Source organism: Propithecus coquereli, unplaced genomic scaffold (assembly GCF_000956105.1).
Source record: "Propithecus coquereli isolate 6110/MARCELLA unplaced genomic scaffold, Pcoq_1.0 Scaffold249, whole genome shotgun sequence".
In the NCBI taxonomy this organism is placed as follows: Eukaryota; Metazoa; Chordata; class Mammalia; order Primates; family Indriidae; genus Propithecus; species Propithecus coquereli.
Window position 1 is genome coordinate 766446 of NW_012148052.1, and position 19483 is coordinate 785928.

Sequence of the window (19483 nt, forward strand, 5' to 3'; positions counted from 1 at the left end):
GCACTTCCGGAGGTTGAGAAGGGAGGATTGCTTGAGGCCAGGAGTTGGAGGTTGCAGTGAGCTGTGATGGCGCCACTGCACCCCAGCCTCTAAAAAAAAAATAGAAGATGCTAAGACCCTTTGGGAGCTGTGATTCACTGAGTACAGTAGACCTAAGACTGGTGGACGAACAGTAATCCTTGAGAGAAGCCTCTTCCCTGAGTTAGGAAATCCCTGCCCTGAAAGAAGCAGCTAGCAGGTGGGTGCCAGCAGCGTGAAGCCGGGAGAGTCCCAGAGGAAGACCATGGGACACTGGGAAATAGAAGGGGACATTTCCTAGGCTTATTCTTTGAGAAGAGGAAATCCCAAGATCCAACAATTTGTGAATATGTCTGTCACCAGCCTAGAGAGCACACTGGTGCCCCTTCAGCATGGTTTCTGCCAGAGCAGAAGAAATCACCACCCTCTTCAAAGTACTTTCTGCCCCACCAAATATGCTGGTCTGCAACGGAGCTAAATGCAGTTCTTCTTGAGACAGCTGAGGGAATTTGAATATGGACTGGCAATTAGATGGTATCAAGGGATTATTGCTAATTTTGTTACATGTGGTAAAGGCATAAGGAAATGTCCTTTTTCTGGGGAGTTTACAGAACTGTTCTCTCTACTTTGGTGTAGTTTGAAGATTTTCATACGAAAGAAAAGGAAAAATATAGGCCGCATTGCCAGGGTTTGGGGTGAAGGACAGTATGAATGGTACAACATAGTGTCATACCCCAAATCGTCCCTGGCTGAAGCCATCAAGCATCATCCCTGTGACCCTCTCACCTCAGGCTGGGCTCACTGACCTCACAAGTTGGGGAACAGCCTTGGTTCAAGGGTATTCGGCCTTGTGCGGATCATAAGTTAGTTCCCCAAGGTCTTACCACTGTTTCTCCCAGGAAGCCTCTTGAAATGTCAGGCAAACACAAGTCCCGAGGGCCTCGCCTGGCCTCCAGAATTCTTCAGGTGGGAACACAGATTCTTCCAATCCCTTGGGCCCCCTTACTACACCACACAGCCGTTTTTAACAGCTTTCAGCTCTCACTTGCTATTTGAATCCTAATTCAAATGTCAGCCCAGGAGAGCATGCTGAGCAGGCCCGTGACAAGCTCACACCATCTGCATTAGTATTTTCCTCCATCATCTTGACAGTTGAGAGTTGGCAATATTACAATTCAGACAGCACTCTGCGTTTGAAAGGAAAATTATGGTTTTTCAGAATGCAGCTGGTGTGCAAATGAATAGAGGGAAGTTTCTATGAAGACTTTTCCTCATTTTATGATATGAAAATAATAAAATGTAGATTCAGCATGTGATTCTTACTTTAAAAGAACAAGCGAAAGGCACAGAGTTTTGGGGACAAAGGCAAACAAAGCATTCTGTTCCACAGTAATAATTTTAATAAAAAGCAAAAAGAGCAAAACAATCATTTATAAATGTTTTCCTCTCTGTTGGAGAAGTTAACATTGTTATTGCTGTATAAACCACTTGGAAATGAGCTATTTCGGTGCCTGGTTAAGATATATTCTTTTCAGCACATTTTCATTTTGCCAGTTAGGCTGGAAAAACTACAATTCACTTTCCTGGAGGGAACTTAGCTGAACTACTGCCCACAGGTGAGACTGAACCTCACGAATCACTCCATCAGTTTAGGGGCGAAGTACACAGATTTCTCACATGTGAAAAACACAAAGGCAAGATCAAACAAGCAGAGAAGCAGTGTTTTCAAGTGTTTTTCTTTTACTCCCAGTCAGTTGTGCATGCTATATACTAGGATACTCGCTTCTGAGAAATATATCACAAATGCCACCTCCCTGGAACTGAGATGTTTCGATGCTTATGTGTATCAATTTCTTTTGTCTATCACCCAGTGGTAGTGGTGTGCCGATAAATGTTTAACCACCACCTGGTGGGGGGCGACTTGATATGGAGTGTTTGCGCATCTCTGTGGCGTGTATACTCCTGCCATGGCAGATGCCAGGCTTCGAATGTAATGTCCCCGCATGGTGGGTTTGGGAAGAGATGCGCACCATTCTATAATGATTCCAGCATACAAATACAATAGGTGTTAGTAGCCTCAAGAACATAGATAATAGTAAAATAATTAGCAAGTGATGAGTTTTGCATATTTTACCTGTTTTTAATATACTTTATTTAATTGTGGGTTTATATCATTTAATCTAAAATGATCACGGTGGCTGTATTTAACAACCAGCTCACAAAATTCCTGAAAATTTAACAATCTGTTCTCGTGGGCTGTAACATGCCGGCTCTAGCACACCACTGGAGCTTGAGGTAGGATGAAACCAACCAGGCACCTGCTTCGTCCTGCCTCCACAAAGATCTTTATTAGCTCTATAGAGTGATTCAGGGCCCGAGCTCTCCCCTTGTAGGAGATCAGTGTTCCGGGAGTCCCACTCGGGACAGGCCCAGGACAGCAGAATTTTAGCTGCTTTATTGGTTAGTTCCACCTCTCTCAGGGCTGCCATCCCTGCCAAGTCCAGATGGTGCTGTCGGACTTTCAGAGTTCCCCATGCAGCCCCCCTCCCCCAAGCCTTCTGCACTCCCCTCACCCTCTGTTTGACAGGTTTAATTCAAGTCCCTGGCACCTCCTCCTTCCATTTGATGCAAAGCCAGCAAACCTAATACGAGAAGAGCCAAAAAACCCAGGTGCTAAATCATCCAAGGTCAGACAGCTTTCCAGCCTCCCATTTGTCCAAGGCAGCCTTTCCTCCAGGATTTTTCTAAGCCAAATACATCCGCTGTATCTCACACTATAGCACCACAGAATCCCAAGGATGGAGGGGACTTTCCAGTCATTAAGCCTGAACCTCAGCATGCTTGAGCCGCCGCCAGCCCTGCCCCCAGCATCTCTTTCCCAGCTGTAAAGCTGCTGTCTGCTGGCTTTTATCCCTTGGCACTGAGCCATGGTCACAGGAAGGCGCTGCCTGCAATTGCTCACAGTCGGGGGAAGCAAGGGGAAAGGGACCTGCGGAACGCCAGGCATGTGGCTGAGTGCTAGGCGTTCAAGCTTGTATTTATTATATTGATAGGTGACAAAACTAAGGTTTAGCAAGATGACGTGACTGTCCCTAGTAGGTCACACAAGCTTTAAGTTTCCCCAGTCAGGATTCGAACAGGATCTGACTCAAACTGGTGCCATTTGCCTTAGTCCACGTTGCCTTCCATAAGGCGTGCCCCCGACAGCGAGCGGGGAACGTGGTTGTTGTGATGCCCGACTCGTACAGTGGGAATGAAAATGTATCACCTTAAGAGATGGCACCAGAGTCTCCCTTTAGAGGGGGAAAATGCCTTTAATAGGCCACCCATGGTAAAAGGTGAAATTGTGAAGGTAAGCGTGTTGGCAGGAATCAAATTAAGAAAAAGAATAGTTATACTGATGCTGTCCATGAGAACATAAGTGGATTTGGTTTGCCCCAAGAAAGGGAAGCAGGGACCACGTGGAGTGGAAGACGAGTGGGGGTTACTCGACAGTGCATAAGAACATTCTATGAATGGGATGCGAGCCTGCCATTCCCTCCCGCGTCACTGAGACGCACACAGGCACGCACACACACTCGCTCATTTGAATTTTGCTGTGTGTGGGACTGGGGGAGGGAACTGAGCTCCATGTCTCAGCTGATGCAGTGCAGGGATGAGACAACATTGTTGCTTAAAATGAGGTAGCAGAATTCTGGAGTCAGCAGTGGCTGCAAAAATGTTAAGTCCCTTAGAAATCACAGAAATCCAGAGGCTGAGCCCTGGAGGCCAGAGTTACCAAACCTGTCTGGATCTCAAGGGGCAGGGAGTCCTCAATAGACATTTGGGCTACAACAGGGGAGGGTCTGTGCCTCCTGCTGGCTGCAAGGGGGACACACTGTGGAAAAGAAAGTGGGAGGAAACTTTTGACCTTGGTGCTGATCACAACGGAGCATGTGCTCAAATAGGATTCCTCTTCAGGTGTGCCTGATACGAGAGGTTCAGGGACTGCAAACACTCAACCTCCTGGACATTCGCAGTGAGGGAACATCAGCCAAACCGGGGCCGGTGTAAAGATGGTGTGGCCATGAGCCAGCTTGCATCACGGAAATCTCGTCCGTGCCTTTGGGGCCCTCACCAGAAGCCATCCAAGTGCTGGACCCCTGACAGTTGGCACATCAACACCATGTTGACCCAGAACAGAGGCTCATCAGAAGAGGAATGGCAGAGGGTGGGCTCAGGATGGCAGCCAGCGCTGGATGCTGTGGAGGAAGGGAGCCATGCAGACCCGGGAGGGGAGTCAGAGTGCTGGATCCAGCCTTGCAAGTGACCGGCTATGTGACTGTGGCCTCTGAAACTCAGATTCCTACTTATTTATAAAATTATTCATAAAACAGTGGAGGGGGGAGAGAGGACTGGTCTCAAAGTGCTGTTATTCCTCTGGCCTCAAATCTGGCTCTATAGGTAACTTTCTTAGCGTTGCCTCAGAGCCCCAGATAACATGACCTCAGAGCGAAGTCACCACACAGGGCTGGGATGCCAGCACAGGGCTCGGGGCACCGCACGTTGGCACAGGAACTGTACCAACTGGGGAAGGAAATTGAAAAGGCTTAAAGGAACTTAGGCAGGGATGGGGAACCTGTGGCCTTGGGGCCACATGTGGCCTTCTGGATCCTTGAGTGTGGCCTTTTGGCTGAATCCAAATTTTATAGAACAAATCCTTTCAACAAAGGGACTTTTTTCTGTGAAGTTTGGATTCTGCTGAGGGGCCACACTTGGGGATCTGGAGGCCACATGTGGCCTTGAGACTGCAGGTTCCCCACCCCTGGTTGGAATGGAGGCATCATCTAGTTGTAGGAAAAGAGTAACAACATATCCCTGAGAAGATGGCTTTCCGGGTAACACTTTAAAGCAAGAATCTGTACTGATCTTGAGTCTCAGAGGCAGAGTCAAAAACAGCACCAGGTTTTCTATTAGGCTACAGTCCCAGATGTGAGAACATGAACTTCAGGGACAATGACAAAGGTGGCTGTTGTCAGGGCCCTTCCCACGACATCTGCAGACTAACGGCAAACAGAAGCCTCACTTCCAGGTGCAAAGGAAAATGTTAAGCTGAAGTGATTTGTTTGACTAATGTTGGATTCACCTGACTCCCTAAACTCACCTCATAACGCTGTGTCTCTGGGCTTTGCACACACAGAATGTTCTATCCATTAACTTCTGGGAGGTTCAGCTTTTACCTGGGTGGTTTTGGAACCCCCCAGTTAGCTGCTTAGATCTCCCTAAGATCACACTCAGAGTGTTCTTAAGACCAGCAGTCCTAAGGATTTAAAGAAGGGATGAGGCACCTCTCTCCAACTTCTCCACGGTGGATGGAAATCCATGCATCTCACTACCTTTATATATAATAGCCTCAAAGACATCTACCTCTAATCAATACATGTTCATGATTCTTTCATTAAAACATCCCACAGGAGAGCCATTCTTTCCTCCTCCCCACTAGAATTCCAAATGATACCAATTTTTTATTTCTTTCTCAAAAGTATCCCAGACCTTTCTCCTTCCCTTTCCTCCTCTCCCAGTCTTCACTGTCACGGAATTTCCTCTTATCTGGAAGCAGTGAGCCTGCAATTCTGACACTAATGGCTTATGATTCACTTAAATTGCTTCTCAGATCCTAAAGACCTAAAGCCCCAAATCCTCATTCTGGCAATCCCATACCCAATCAGACAGATAGCGTGAGGACATTTTTCCCAAGTGCAGAATCATGTGTATTCTGAGTGACTGAGCTATTGGCATTCAAGTTTTGACCAGTTTCAAGATGCTACTATCATATAATGGGAAGACCATATACAGACACTGCACTCTATGTTACAAAGGAAGACTCCATTAGTTGCTATACAAGAGTTGAGGGTTTCAGGTTATGTATGATACATCCAGAAAGCTGTTTGAATACACTGAGAACTTTACTCCTTTTAGGTCTTAAGTTTACCTCGCTGGAAGTAAGGCTTCTGCAACGTTGCATTCCTTTTTCAGGGCCCCTTTCACTGTTTAGTGTGCTAATGCCAAGAATTAATGGCCTTTTTTTTTTTTTTTTTAACTCCCTTAGAGGAGTGATGAGAAACTGTTATAAAACCAGATGGGGGAGGTGTTACACTACCACCTTCCACATAATGCACAGTCTCATTTATTAACTCACTTTAACCTCAAAGCACCCCAAGAGATAAACAGAATAGGCATTTCCACCTATGTGAAGAATAAAAAAATGGAGGTACAAGAATTCATGTGATTGCATGAGGTCCATCAGCTGTTTAAAGGGAGAGCCAGAATCAGGCCCCGGCTTTGTACTCTGTGTTCTTTCCAGCAGGCCTTGTGGGCAACTGTGACAGTATAGCCTGGCCACCTGGCTGAGGCTCAGAGCCCGTGGCCAGCTGTGGTGTGGGAACTCCTGGGGGGGGGGGTGCTGGATATGGTCCAACTGTGGTCCAGCTTCCTCTGCTGCTAGACAGGGCTGGTTCCAGGCAATGATGCCAATGACTACGGATGTCACTAACAGCTGGAAAAAGGGCCTCCTTTGGCAAAGGAGTCTGGAAGCACTCTCTAGCTGCTCTGCTCAGGAAGGGACCCTGCTAGCATCCTTTTAGATAAAGTGGGAAGATTAGACTTGCACTAAACAGTAGAAATCAGTGAATGCAGCTTCCAGAAGGTCATTTGGTTCAGATGTTTACACAGAAAGCATCTGACCAATTTCAGCGAGAACAAACCTAAAACCATCCTTCTTTTAAAGCCACCCTGAGTGGTAAAGATAAGGTACATGTCTTAACCTATATAAAGGAGAAGTACTATCATTTTCAACTGTACAAGACACATTACTAGGGTTACAGTTCAGTGGCATGCACCCTATATTGGACTGCATTTAAACTACAACTGCGTAGTGTGACGTCTCCATTACATGGCGCCAAACGTTTGTTAATTGTACAACTGTTACTTGGTGAGCTCTGGTTTTAACTACAATATTTTAAAGGCCAATTCCTATTTAAATGTGTTGTGAAAAAATGTAGGAGTTTAACTTTATACACATTTTACATTTACGGCAGAATAAGTACAGGAATTTATGCACCCAAATGGGTGGTGTTGCCTTCAAAGTAGTCACCTTGGGAAAATGTATGTTTATTCCAATAAAGCTGATCTTACTTGGAACATTTCTAGAACCCTCTTGGGCAACTGTCAACTTGTAAGCTTCCTCAATGTTGATAAATCTTTTTCCCTTAAGGATATATCTATTTTCGGAAGAATGATTTTTTTTTTCACAGCCAAAGAGCATTAGAAAATAAGTCTGATAAATAAAATGGGTAATGGAGCTCGAGACTACCTTGGTGGGTGGCAAGGGTGGAGGGTGGGTAAAAAACGAGGTCTAACTATAAAGTTGTGAGGCCTCTTTCCTTGCATGGCTTCAAAGTTATTTCAAAAGAAGAATTCTAAGTGTTCGTGGCACATGCAACATCACAGCTCAAGCGTATGGTCTCCCAAGGAAGTAATTTCAATTATGGTAACTCTTGAGTGCATATGTTCTAGCGTATTTGGTTAAAAAGGTAGCTTTGCTCATCTTCAGTCCTACTTCATATAAACAGAAATGGAAAACTCCATCTCTAATATTTCTCCCAAGGGAAGGATCTCATCTACTGCTTGAAGAGTTAAAATGAAAAGCACTTGGTGTCCTGTCTACATTAGCCCCCTCCAAAATGTGCAATGAGTAATTCCTGATACCTGAGTCTCCCCAGTTTGGAAAAGTGGGTAAGGACAGGTCTCTGGATCCAGGATAAAAATAGAATGTCAAGGGGATTGGAGTGTGTTTCCCATGGCTCTATCTACCCAATAGACCCACAACACCAACTCACACAAGAAAACCTCCTATAGCTAAGCAGTACACAAAGTTTCAGTAGAGGAGGGGGAAGAATGATTATCTTCCAGTAGCTTTCTATGGTTAAAAACCCACTGGCTTCTAGATGGCGAGTGAACGGAGTCCATTGAAAAGAAAGTCCATGGTGTTAGATTTCTAGTGCACGCTTAAGAAATAAAGTGTGTGGCCACTAGCTCATTGAAGTGCATTTCCAGCTGAGGCCAAAGGCAGCAAAGGTGCAAGAAGCTGCTGGAGCTGATACTGGTTGAAGCAGGGTCTATAAATTGAGAGTGGCAAAGCAATTTGTAGAAAGCCCCAGTTACAAAGCAGGACCACTGAAGTCAAAGAACGTTCAATCTCACTTTCTACAAAGTGCTTCATTGAGAATGCTAATGAGGAAGCTCCCTTAAAACACCATATCCTGAGTGTCGGAGAAATATGGTCAAGACGGTGACTGATGGGAGTAGAAGACCGATCCTCTAACAGAGTTTGAACTGCGTATTCTCCAAGCATCACACACACACTTAATGAAGAACATATGGCCGCAGTCACATTCCAACTCATCTGCCCATGCCTCCATCTCCTGGTGGCTTTTGAGTACAGTGTTTCCAAGAGCCATTTCAAGTTAATGGATTCAACTGCTAAAAGTCAGATGCAGCAGCACAGTCAGTGCTTTAAAGTTAGCCATAATGTCTAAGTGCTCACAGCAGACATCAGTCTCAGATCGATCGGTCTGGATGTTGTTGTTGGTGAGTGTTTTTATATTTGTCTTTGTAAAAACCACAAAGCTAGGCCATTTGCTTAAATCATCGTTAGAAAGAATGCTGAGTGCCCAGATGGGATATCTAGTTTCTGTGCAAATGAAATCACATTAGTCCAGATTTTATTCACTGAAAACTACTAGGGAAGCAGTAAGATTTGGTTTAAATGCTGCCAAAAGGCAGGAATTCACTTAAGTTTTAATTCTGAAGCAATCCTGTTGTTAATGTTGTAGCCAGGTTCGGACAGCATGGGAGGCGGGGCCCCCACTGTGCTTGCTGAGGAATCCCGGATCTCTCCCAGTTCAGGCTCACTCTCGCTAGAGGTAGACCCACTGTTGATGGTGTAGACGCTCTCTGCAACTCCCTGAGCTGAAGCACAGCCATCTGGCTCGTTCTTCTCCCTGGGACTCGACAGTCCTGGGAGGACAGCCATCTTCCCAGTCTGCCTGTTTGGCAGCAAGGACATGGTATAGTCTGCAATGATCGCACCCACATCTAAGTTGCACGCCTGGTCGAAGGCTAGGAAGCCGACATTGGCATTTGCCTCACACACCACAAAGGAGCCATCATCCATGATAAGGAGATCAATGCCACAGAAGTCCATGCCCAGGATGTTGGACACCTGAATAGCCAACTGCTTGCCTTGTTCCGTCAGCGGGCACATGACGCCCACACCACCTGTGGGGAAAGCACAGTGATAGAAAGGTGACAACAGATACTGAATGACAAGTCAAATGACTCTTCAAGGAAGAGGCGGGGGTGTGCAGGGGAGGGGCAGTGAGACAGGCTTGGTCATTACTCACAAAGATCTGGATGGAAATCAGGACACCCTTTGGGAAAACAATATAGTCATGTCTATGCAGAGTCTTAAAATGCTGATTCCCTCTGACCCAGCCATCCCACTATTAAGGAAACAATCTAGGTACAGGAAAAAAGCTTTATGCACAAAGGTGTGGATGACGGTATTATTTAAAATACTGGAAAAGCATAGCACCTGGTACATAGTGGGCACTCAATAAACATTTGTTGAAATCAGAAATGAAAAATTATAATCTAAATATCTTACAATAGAGTAAAACAGTATATTTTACAGCCATTAATAATAATGCTCATAAAGAACTTGTAATCATGTGGGAAAACACAGGATTAAAGCCTATATAGTATGATCATGACTGTACCAAAAGATATTTCTCAGAAAAACAGACTGGAAAGAATAACACCAAAACATCCCTAAATGGTGCAGATAATGAGAAATATCTTTTTTCATTTGACTTTGCTCTATTTTCTAAATTTTCTACATTGAGAATGTATTCCTCTTATGATTAGAAAAAATAAAATTAACATTGATTTTTAAGAAGAGAGAGATGGAGAGGATTTTGAGACAGAATTGTGTACAGAGAGAGGCTGGTTGCCCTTGTTAAAAAGCTAGGACTTCAGATTTTATTGTCTCTATTTAGTCTCCTTGCAAAGATTTAAGACTTGTATTCTCAGGCCCAATAACTAAGGTCTTTACCTTAACACTGTCCCTTCCCACCTAGGACACTGTATGAGGAAAAGGCTATAAAACAGTTTTAAACAGCCCAGCAAGAAAAGCAACATGGGTCTGGTGCAGTGGCTCATGCTGTAATCCTAGCGCTCTGGGAGGCCGAGACGGGAGGATCACTTAAGGTCAGGAGTTCGAGACCAGCCTGAGCAAGAGCAAGATCCCATTTCTACTAAAAAGAGAAAAATTAGCCAGGTGTCCTGGCACATGCCTGTAGTCCCAGCTACTCGGGAGGCCAATTTGAGGTTGCAGTGAGCTACGATGACACCACTGCACTCTACCGGGGGCAAGAGAGCGAGACTATCAGAAAGGAAAGAAAGAAAAGAAAGGAAAGAAAGGAAAGAAAGAAAGGAAGAAAGGAGGAAAGAAAAAAAGAAAAGCAACATGTACAAATTATAAAACTGTGTGGTTACTAAAGAATGGATTCTGTAAGGTTCCAAAAAATACAAAATGATAATACGCAAGGTTCAATACGTGGCACTACACATGATTATCATGAAAATGAAATGAGATAACATGGAAGGTACTCAGTCCTGTGCCATCCTGAATCTAGCAGTTGACTGTATCACACCACTTCGTCGCAATATCGTACAGATATCTGTTTATGTGTCTTCTTTACTGGGCCACGTGCTACCTGAGGGCAAGGCTCTCTCATAATTTCTACCCTCCCAATGTCTACCAGAGTCTGCTTGAGGACATGCTCAATGAATACTAATGAAAGAAGAACCAAATCAGTGTCTATGCCTCTTTATTAGTCACTGGACTTGGTCTTCATCTGGTGATTTAGGAAAAAATAACTATAGGTGTTTTTTTCATATTACCAATACACACATTCATTCAGTGAGGTTGACAATAGCTTTTGGTGATGGGGGACAAGAGCTTACATGCTCCCTGGAATGTTTCCATTCACCACAACAGAAAACAAACTTTATCAATAGGTTAATGGGATGGGTTCATGCATTCGACCAAAGCATAGACTGCAGCTTTCTAATAGCATCACACATAAAAGGAAAACAACTTTCAATTATAATAAATGTAAAAGGAAAATATGATCTTTTTCTCCTGCCATTGCTTTAGCTTAGACTCTTCTTATTTCTTGTCTGAGCTGTTGCAACAGCCTCGAAACTCATCTCCCTGCCTCCCATCTTATGCCTTCACTCCATCCTTTACCCAGATGGAGTTTTTCTCAAACACCGGTGCCTTTTTAAAACCTGACAAGTCCTGACACCTACAAGAAGGGGTTGAAACCTCCATTCCTGACGCCCCTACCCTGTCATAGCACTTACACTCATCTGTTCCCCTCCTGGAATGCTTGCTGCGACAGGAATGGGCTCATTTCTCATTCTTATCTGTGAGATCCTGGTGGCTAGCGGAGGGTCTGACAAGATAGTAGCCATCAATACACAGTTACTAAACAGGCCCAAACACCCCAGTGAAAAATCCTGGTGGCCTTCCACGACCAACAGACTAACTCTGCACCTTTATACCTTACCTAGAGAGCAGTTGCTTTGCATCCGTCCGTCTGTGGAGCAGCGAAGCATTGAGCCTATCACCTGGCCCCCTACCACCACCACCCGGATGTCCTTTCCGTGTGACTCCTTCACATACTTCTGGAACAGGTAGGGCACGTCATGGCGGATCACATGGCAGATGTCTGAGAGGTGATGTTTATCTCTTGCCAGAAAAACAGCTTTCCCTTTAAGAAGAAAGACAAAGAGCAAGAGAAGCAGTTGGAGAAGCCTTCGGACTCTGTCCTTGACATCCCGCCTCCTTGTCCCACAGTCATCAGTTCTCTCTGAACTCAACTCGCTTTGGCCCCTTCTGTTTCTCTTGCTTCTTTTCAAATGGCCATTGAACCTTAGGGCCTCAGGAGCCTGTCTCCACCACCACTCTTTCCAAAATGACATAATAATGTATTCCAGAAACACAGAGAAGGGGCCAAAATAAAATCCTAAGGATCTAATCAATTCTGTTCCAAAACCAGTTAATTAGCATCTCCTGTCACCCCAGGATGCTGATTAGGCAGGATCCACATCTCGCTCATTTTTTTGTCCTCCAAATCCCACACTGGGCTCGATGCACAGAGCGGATGTCAATTAATGTTTACAGAACAAAATTAATCGGACATACTTTACAGAAACCCCAAGTCTGGATTGAGAGAGATCAAAAAGAGGTAACCACAACACAGCACGACATGACACTGAGAGGTCCGTGCAAAACGCTGTGGGAGCTCAGAGGGGGAGCCACTGGCAGACGTCCTTCGTCCTTTCAAACACAAGGAAGTTATTATGTGGCTATACCCATTTAATTCCAAATGGAATGACCTACACTTCTGTTGTTCTCAGGGGAAAGCACTCCCTCTTGATTCTAAATTCTTTATTTTCTGCTTGAATCACCTATGCTTTTGTAATTATTTAGCATCTACTTTTCCATTTGTGTATTAGTTAACGGATCTGAGCAGGGGTTCCTGGTCAGTTTGCTCTGCAAATCTGACGTAAGCATGCCCAGTCTGAGCATTCTTTCTATCAAATATGGAACAAAGACTTGGTTTTCCTAAGTTTTCTGTCACCATCTTAAAAGGAGTGGAACTCTTCTGAAGTCTGAATAAAAAGAGTGATGGGCACCAGTCCCTAGTGGCCTCCAGACTGAAAAGTAACCTTCAGAACATGTCATAACCAGGACTCCATCATTCCTGAGATGACTGGACCCTAAACACCTGACAGAGCCGGAGGAGTGGGACCAAGAGATATAAAGATGTCCAAGTGGCAGGTGATAGCAGGGCGTGCAGTTTAGTGGGAAGTTAGTGTCAGGGAAGTTGCAGAGGGCCCCGCAAGTAGGCACAGGAGGAAAAGTGAGAGGCCCAGCAGGTGGGCACAATGCAACATCAGTGTTCCAAGTCTCGGTCAATGAGCAGAGGTACAAGTAATTAGATGTCTGACACCAGGAGATCAGGGACCTTGCAGCAGATGGCTGGGATTCAGTTATAGGCACTGGGGTTCTCTGGACATTAGGTAGGATTTTCAGCAGAGACGGGGGCTAGAGTTAGAAACTGGATTCCTTGGTTCTTGGTACAGAGGTTCTAATATGGGGCTTAGTCTACAGTTAATAAAGGAGCTACAGTTTTAAGGGAGAGAAGGGGAGGAAGGGCACTAAGATTAGTTAATCATCTAAGTGCCAAGCAGTTTGGTTTTATTATTTCATTTACACTTCACACTAGCCCTATGAAGCTATTATGACAAGGATGGTTATTACTGTTTTATTGATAAGGAAAAAAAGGGCCCACAAGATCAGTAACCTTCTTAAGGGCACAGCCCATGCACTCACTGCCTTGCTAAAGTCTAACTTAAGAACTGTAACTGTTTCCTTCCTATCCAGTTTCCCTGCTAAAATACTATGTGTTACACTAGCAATGAACAATCTGAAAATGAAATTAAGAACACAATTCCATTTACCATAGCATCAAAACGAATAAAATATTTAGGAATAAATTTAACCAAAGAAGTATAAGGCATATCCTGAAAACTATAAAACATTGTTGAGAGAAATTAAAGATCTAAATAAGTGGAAAGACATCCCATGTTCATAAATTGTTACGATGGCAATACTCCTCAACTGATCTACAGATTTAAATGTAATCCCTATCAAAATTCCAACTTCCTTTTTTGCAGAAGTTGACAAGCTGATCCTAAAATTCGTATGGAAATGCAAAGGACTCCAAATAGCTAAAATAATCTTGAAAAAGAAGGGCAAAGTTAAAGGACTCATACTTCTCAATTTCAAAACCTACTACAAAGTTACAGTAATTCAGACTACGTGGCCTGGCATAAAGTTAGAACTATGTATCAATGGAACAGCATTGGAAGCCCAGATATAAACCTTCACACATATGGTCAATTGATTTTTGACAAGGTTTCCAAGAACATTCAATAAGGAAAGAACAGTCTCTTCAACAAATGGTACCGGGAAAACTGGATATCCACATGCATAAGAATGAAGTTTAGACCCCCATCTCACACCATATACAAAAATTAACTCAAAATGGATCAAAGACCCAAATGTAAGGGCTAAAACTATAAAACTCTTTGAAGGCAACATAGATGTAAATATGTATGACCTTGGATTAGGCAAGCACAAAATGACATCAAAAGTACAAGAACCAAAGGAAAAAATAGACAAAATAGACTTCATCAAAATTAAAAACTTCTGCACATCAAAGACACTATTAAGAAATGAAAAGGCAACCTACAGAATGGGAAAAAACATGTTCAAATTATATATCTAATAAGGATCTAGCATCCACATTATAAAAAGAACCTTTAAAATTCAACAAAAAGACAAAAGACCCAAGTTAAAAAATGGGCAAAGGATTTGAATATTCCTTCAAAGAAGATATACGAATGGCCAATAAGCACATGAAAGTATGTTCAAGATCTTTTGTCGTTAGGGAAATGCAAATCAAAACCACAGAGATAACACTTTACACTCACTAGGATGGCTATAATCAACATATATACATACATACATAAAAAATAACAACTGTTCTTTCTTGCTGAAGACAAGCCAGGAATATAATTAAAAATAAACAAAAAATAATAAGTGTTGGTGAGAACATAGAGAAATCGGAACCATCATATATTGCTAATAGGAAGGTAGATGGCATAATCATTGTGGAAAACAGTCTAGCAGTCTTCTAAAAGTTAAAGATAGAATTATCATGAGGCCGGGCACAGTGGCTCACGCCTGTAATCCTAGCACTTTGGGAGGCTGAAGCGGGAGGATCGTTTGAGTCCAGGAGTTCAAGACCAGCCTGAGCAAGAGCCAGAGCTCATCTCTACAAAGAGATGAGCTTTTTTTTTTTTTTTTTCAGTTCTACTATTATTTATTTTTTAAAATATTTTTGAAAAAATATAATTTTTTTACAATATTTTCAACTTAAACACTATTCACACTGAACACGTATGGCAGCTTAACCTACCCAAATATGAAGTTTAAGAAGCCAAAACTCTTCTAGCTTTGTTAAAAAAAAAGTTGTGCTGCAGACTATTGTCGTGATGGTTAACAAAGCAAGGAAAAGCACCAAATGATAATGTTACAATATCTTTGTTCAATTAGATTATGGGCTGGTGTTGGTCATATGCCTGCGGCCTCCACAGAGGCATCGCTATGATACAGTGAATCCTTAGAAGATGCAACTCTCAAATCACGTACTTCCACAGATGTAACATAGGAGCAGAATTCAGTATTTCTAACATGATAACATACCAGAAAAACTAGGACTAGCTCTCATCTGATCACACTACCTTTTAACCTCAGTTATCAAAGACATTCTCGTCATCTATAACAAATTACCTTAAATTAACAGACCTTCAGAAAAAAGAAATTCTTTTTGATGGGGACAAATGCAAATTTGAGTCTGAACTGAGAAATGTGCCTAACAATTAGAACTTAATTTAAATTTACTTATTAACAAGTGTTAGTTAACCCTAAGAGATCAGTTTAGCCTCAAAGAAGACAATTTAGTAAGATTCAGAGGTCATTTAATTTGGTGCTTTTTCACAACTTGACTGGTGCTTCTTTCCTCGCTGTCTTTACATCAAGCCATGGGCCAATTCTATTTTCAGTAAACGTTTGACAACTTTTTACTTAATAACAGTCTCAGCACTTTTATTAAGCATGCAAGACTAACAAATTACCCTGGTGTGGTGGCACATGCCTGTAGTCCCAGCTACTTGGGAGGCTGAGGCAGGAGGATTGCTTGAACCCAGGAGTTTGAGGTTGCAGTGAGCTATGATGACGCCACTATACTCTAGCCCAGGCAACAGAGAGAGACCTTGTCTCAAATATGAAACACAAAAGAATTACCATATAACGTAGCAATTCCACTCGTAGGTATATACCCAGGAGAAATGAAAGTGTAAGTCCACAAAAATTTGTACACAAATGTTCAGAGCAACATTACACATAATAGTCACAAAGTAGAAAAAACCTAAATGCCCACCAACTGATGAACAGGTAAATAAACTGTGGTATATCCATACAACAGAAAAGGGATAAAGTAATGTTACTTGCTGTAACATGGATGACATTTGAAAAACACATCATGCTAAGTGAAAGAAGCCAGACACAAAAAGCCCACATATTATATAAATCTATTTATATATAATGGCTAAAATAGGCAAATCTATAGAAACAGAAAGTAGATCAGTGGTTGCCAGGGACTGAGGGAGGGTCAATTGGGACTAACTTCTAATAAGTAGGGAGTTTCTTTCAGGGGTGATGGAAATGTTCTGAAATTAGACAGTGGTAATGGTTGTAAAACAGTGAATTTACTAAAATCCACTGAATTTTACACTTTGCAATGATAACTTTTTTATGTGAGTCGTATCTTAATTTTAAAAACTTAAAAAAAATTATGTACTATATTTAATTTCTGTTTACTGTCTTACCTTCTACAAAGGAAGCTCCTTGAGGGCAGGAATTTATCTGTAACCCCAGACCCTAGAACAGTGCCTGGCACTTTGTGGGCACTCAGTAAATATTAGATCAATTTTATGTTACACATACTTTACCACAATAAAACAACTGGTGGAAAGACTGAAGTTTAGCACGGCAGCATATCGGAGTAGTACTAAGAGTCCCCCTTTGCCACGCAGACTCGTCTCTCCCGCTCCCCGGCCGGACCCCTCGACTCACAGGCTGCTTTGCCTACACCTGCTTCTGCACGCTGCTCACTCAGTTCCTCCAGTTCAAATGCTACACTTCGACTTAAGTCTCTCTTCACTTCCAGTGAAGCCTTTGCAGCAGAGTTGGCCCCCCCTCTCCTTCAGGCTCAAAGAGGCCCCGGGCGTGCCTGCTACAGTAGCGATCTCCTGCAGTGCAACTGTCTCCACTATCCACACCTTTGAGCCCCTTGAGAGCAGTGACTGCGTCTAGTTCATTTCTATTTCACAGTCCCTACATCACAGTAATTGACCATTATGTGTCTGTTTAGGGTTGCCTCCCCTTGCTCCTAATATCCTGGACATTTAAGCAGCCATCTGGGTGTCATGATGAGGTGCCTGCTCACGTTCTGCAGGACTGCTTTCTGCTGCCAATGTCCCTACTGAGTCCCTACCGAGTCCCTACCATGCATCGAGCACTGTAGTAAGCCTTACAGAGATTCTCAGGACCTGGTCCCCACCGCCAAGCAGCTTGCAGTCTAATAAAGGAGGCAGGCACATAAACTTAAAATTGTTATAAAGTGCAGCGCTATGCCAGAGGCATGTACAAAGTGCTACGGGAACAAAAAGGGAAGAGCAGTTAATTCTGTATGGAACACAGGGAGGGAGATCAGGGATGTGAGTAGAAAAGAAATGACATTTGGAGCTGGCCTGAAAGGAGGAGCAGACGTGTTCACCAGGTAGGCAGAGGAAGATGACATTCCCAGCAAAGGGAAAAGAGCAGACGGTTGAAGAGAGGAAGATGCGTGGTCTATTTGGCGAATGAGAAGTAATCTGGAATGGATTATGAAGGGGTCACGTGGCCAGAGAAGGCTGCAAGAGAAGGTCGAGGCTGTTTGTACAGGGCCCTGAGTGTCACGATGAGGAAAATGGACTTTGTCTAATAGGCAACACAAGGTCTTGGGAGGGTTTTTCGGCAAGGGAATGACAAGAATAGATCTAAGTTTCAGAAGAATTATTTCAAAAAAAGAACGGAGGATGCACTGGCAGTGAAGTTAGGGAAACCAATCAGAATCAAGTCAGGAGTCTGTTGCCAGAGTCCAAGGAAGAGATAAGCAGGACCTGACAAAAGCGAGGACAGTGAGGACAAACAGAAGGGGACACAGAGAAGAACTACACTGCAGGCTCCTCAAGGGGGAGCTCCACCTTCCCAAGCAGCACTTGAGGAGTGCCCTGTCCAGGCAGAGCTGCAGCCCCAGATGAACTGACAACCAGGAAGTCCTGGAGGAGTAGCACTGACCCCGGTGGCCTCGTGTGCTCTTCACCACAACCGGGTAGCCCAAGGGCTCAGCTTCATCAATCATTTTAGAGAAGTCTTCATGTCCACCTGCCAAGAAAAGGTGAAAGTCAGTAAGGCTGACGGTCAGGCAGTGGCCACCCCAGCACTGCGCCCTGCCCCTCCGTGGGAATTCTTGCAAGGGCTCATGTCTCTCTGATTAAAGCAATTCAAACCCATTCGACCGAACAGACATGCATCGTGCTCTTGTAATGTAAGAAGGTAGGAGCAGCAAGGTAAGGAAACCAACATTTATCAAGGACCTTCTATGTGGTAAAGGCTTTGCATGCTCTAGTTCGTGTAGTTCTCATAACAATCGCATAGGTAGGTACCTTTCCCATTACAATGGCTGCAGTAGGCAGAATTCTAAGATGGTCCCCAAGATTCCTACCCTCTGGTGTACACAACTTCTATAATCCCCTCTCTTGTGTGTGGAAAGGACCAGTGAATATGATGGGATATCACTCCTTTGATTAGGTCATTAATCAGTTGAGTTAATCAGGCTGAGTTAATCAAAAGGAAGACGATCCTTGGTGGGCCTGATCTGTCAGGTGAGCCCTTTAAAAAAGGTGAAGTGTCAGAGACACTCTTCTGCTGGCTTTGAAGGAGCAAACTGCCACACTGTGGAGAAGGCCACGTGGCAGAGAACAGAGGGCAGCGTCTAGGAGCTGAGAATGGCCCCTGGTGATGGCCAGCAAGGAAGTGGGGACCTCAGTCCTACGACTGCAAGGAACTGAATGCCAACAACCAGCAGGCTTAGAAGACCTCAGATCTCAAGTGAGACCACAGCCCCAGCTGACACCATGATTTCAGCCTTGTGAGACCTAAACAGAGAACCCGCTACGCTGTGGCTGGACTGCCAACCTACAGAAAGCGTGAGATAATCATGGGTGTTATTTTAAGCTGCTCAGTTTTTAGTAGTTTGTTGTGCAGAAATAGAAAACCAATACTCCAAGAAACCAAGCCTGGGGATTTGTCTCACCCAAAGTTAAATTATGACTCTAAAGCCTGAACTGACTTCACTATATACCTCTTTAAGTCTTAATTTTAAAAATATGAATAATAATGTGCATGGAAATCTTTCTAAATTGCCAAGTGCAGTGGCTCATGCCTGTAACTGTAATACTTTGGGAGGCTGAGATGGGAGGATCGCTTGAGCCCAGGAGCTCAAGACAAGCCTGGGCAACAGCAAGGTCCTATCTCTACCAAAAAAAAAAAAAAAATAGAAAAATTAGCCAGGCATGGTGGCATGCATCAGTAGTCCCAGCTATTCAGGAGGCTGAGGCA

General features: G+C 43.7%; 1 protein-coding gene across 1 annotated transcript in view; it reads right to left on the reverse strand.

Moving 5' to 3' along the window:
* Positions 1–8637: 8637 nt before the first annotated feature.
* Positions 8638–19483, reverse strand: part of RIMKLA (ribosomal modification protein rimK-like family member A) — a 30209-nt gene continuing 19363 nt past the window's right edge. Inside the window, exons 3-5 of the mRNA XM_012646776.1 lie at positions 18161–18247; positions 11694–11897; positions 8638–9336 (exon numbers count right to left, since the gene is read on the reverse strand). Coding sequence (XP_012502230.1) covers positions 8846–9336; positions 11694–11897; positions 18161–18247 — 782 coding nt within the window. The 3' untranslated portion in view covers positions 8638–8845. The remainder of the gene's footprint in view (positions 9337–11693; positions 11898–18160; positions 18248–19483) is intronic.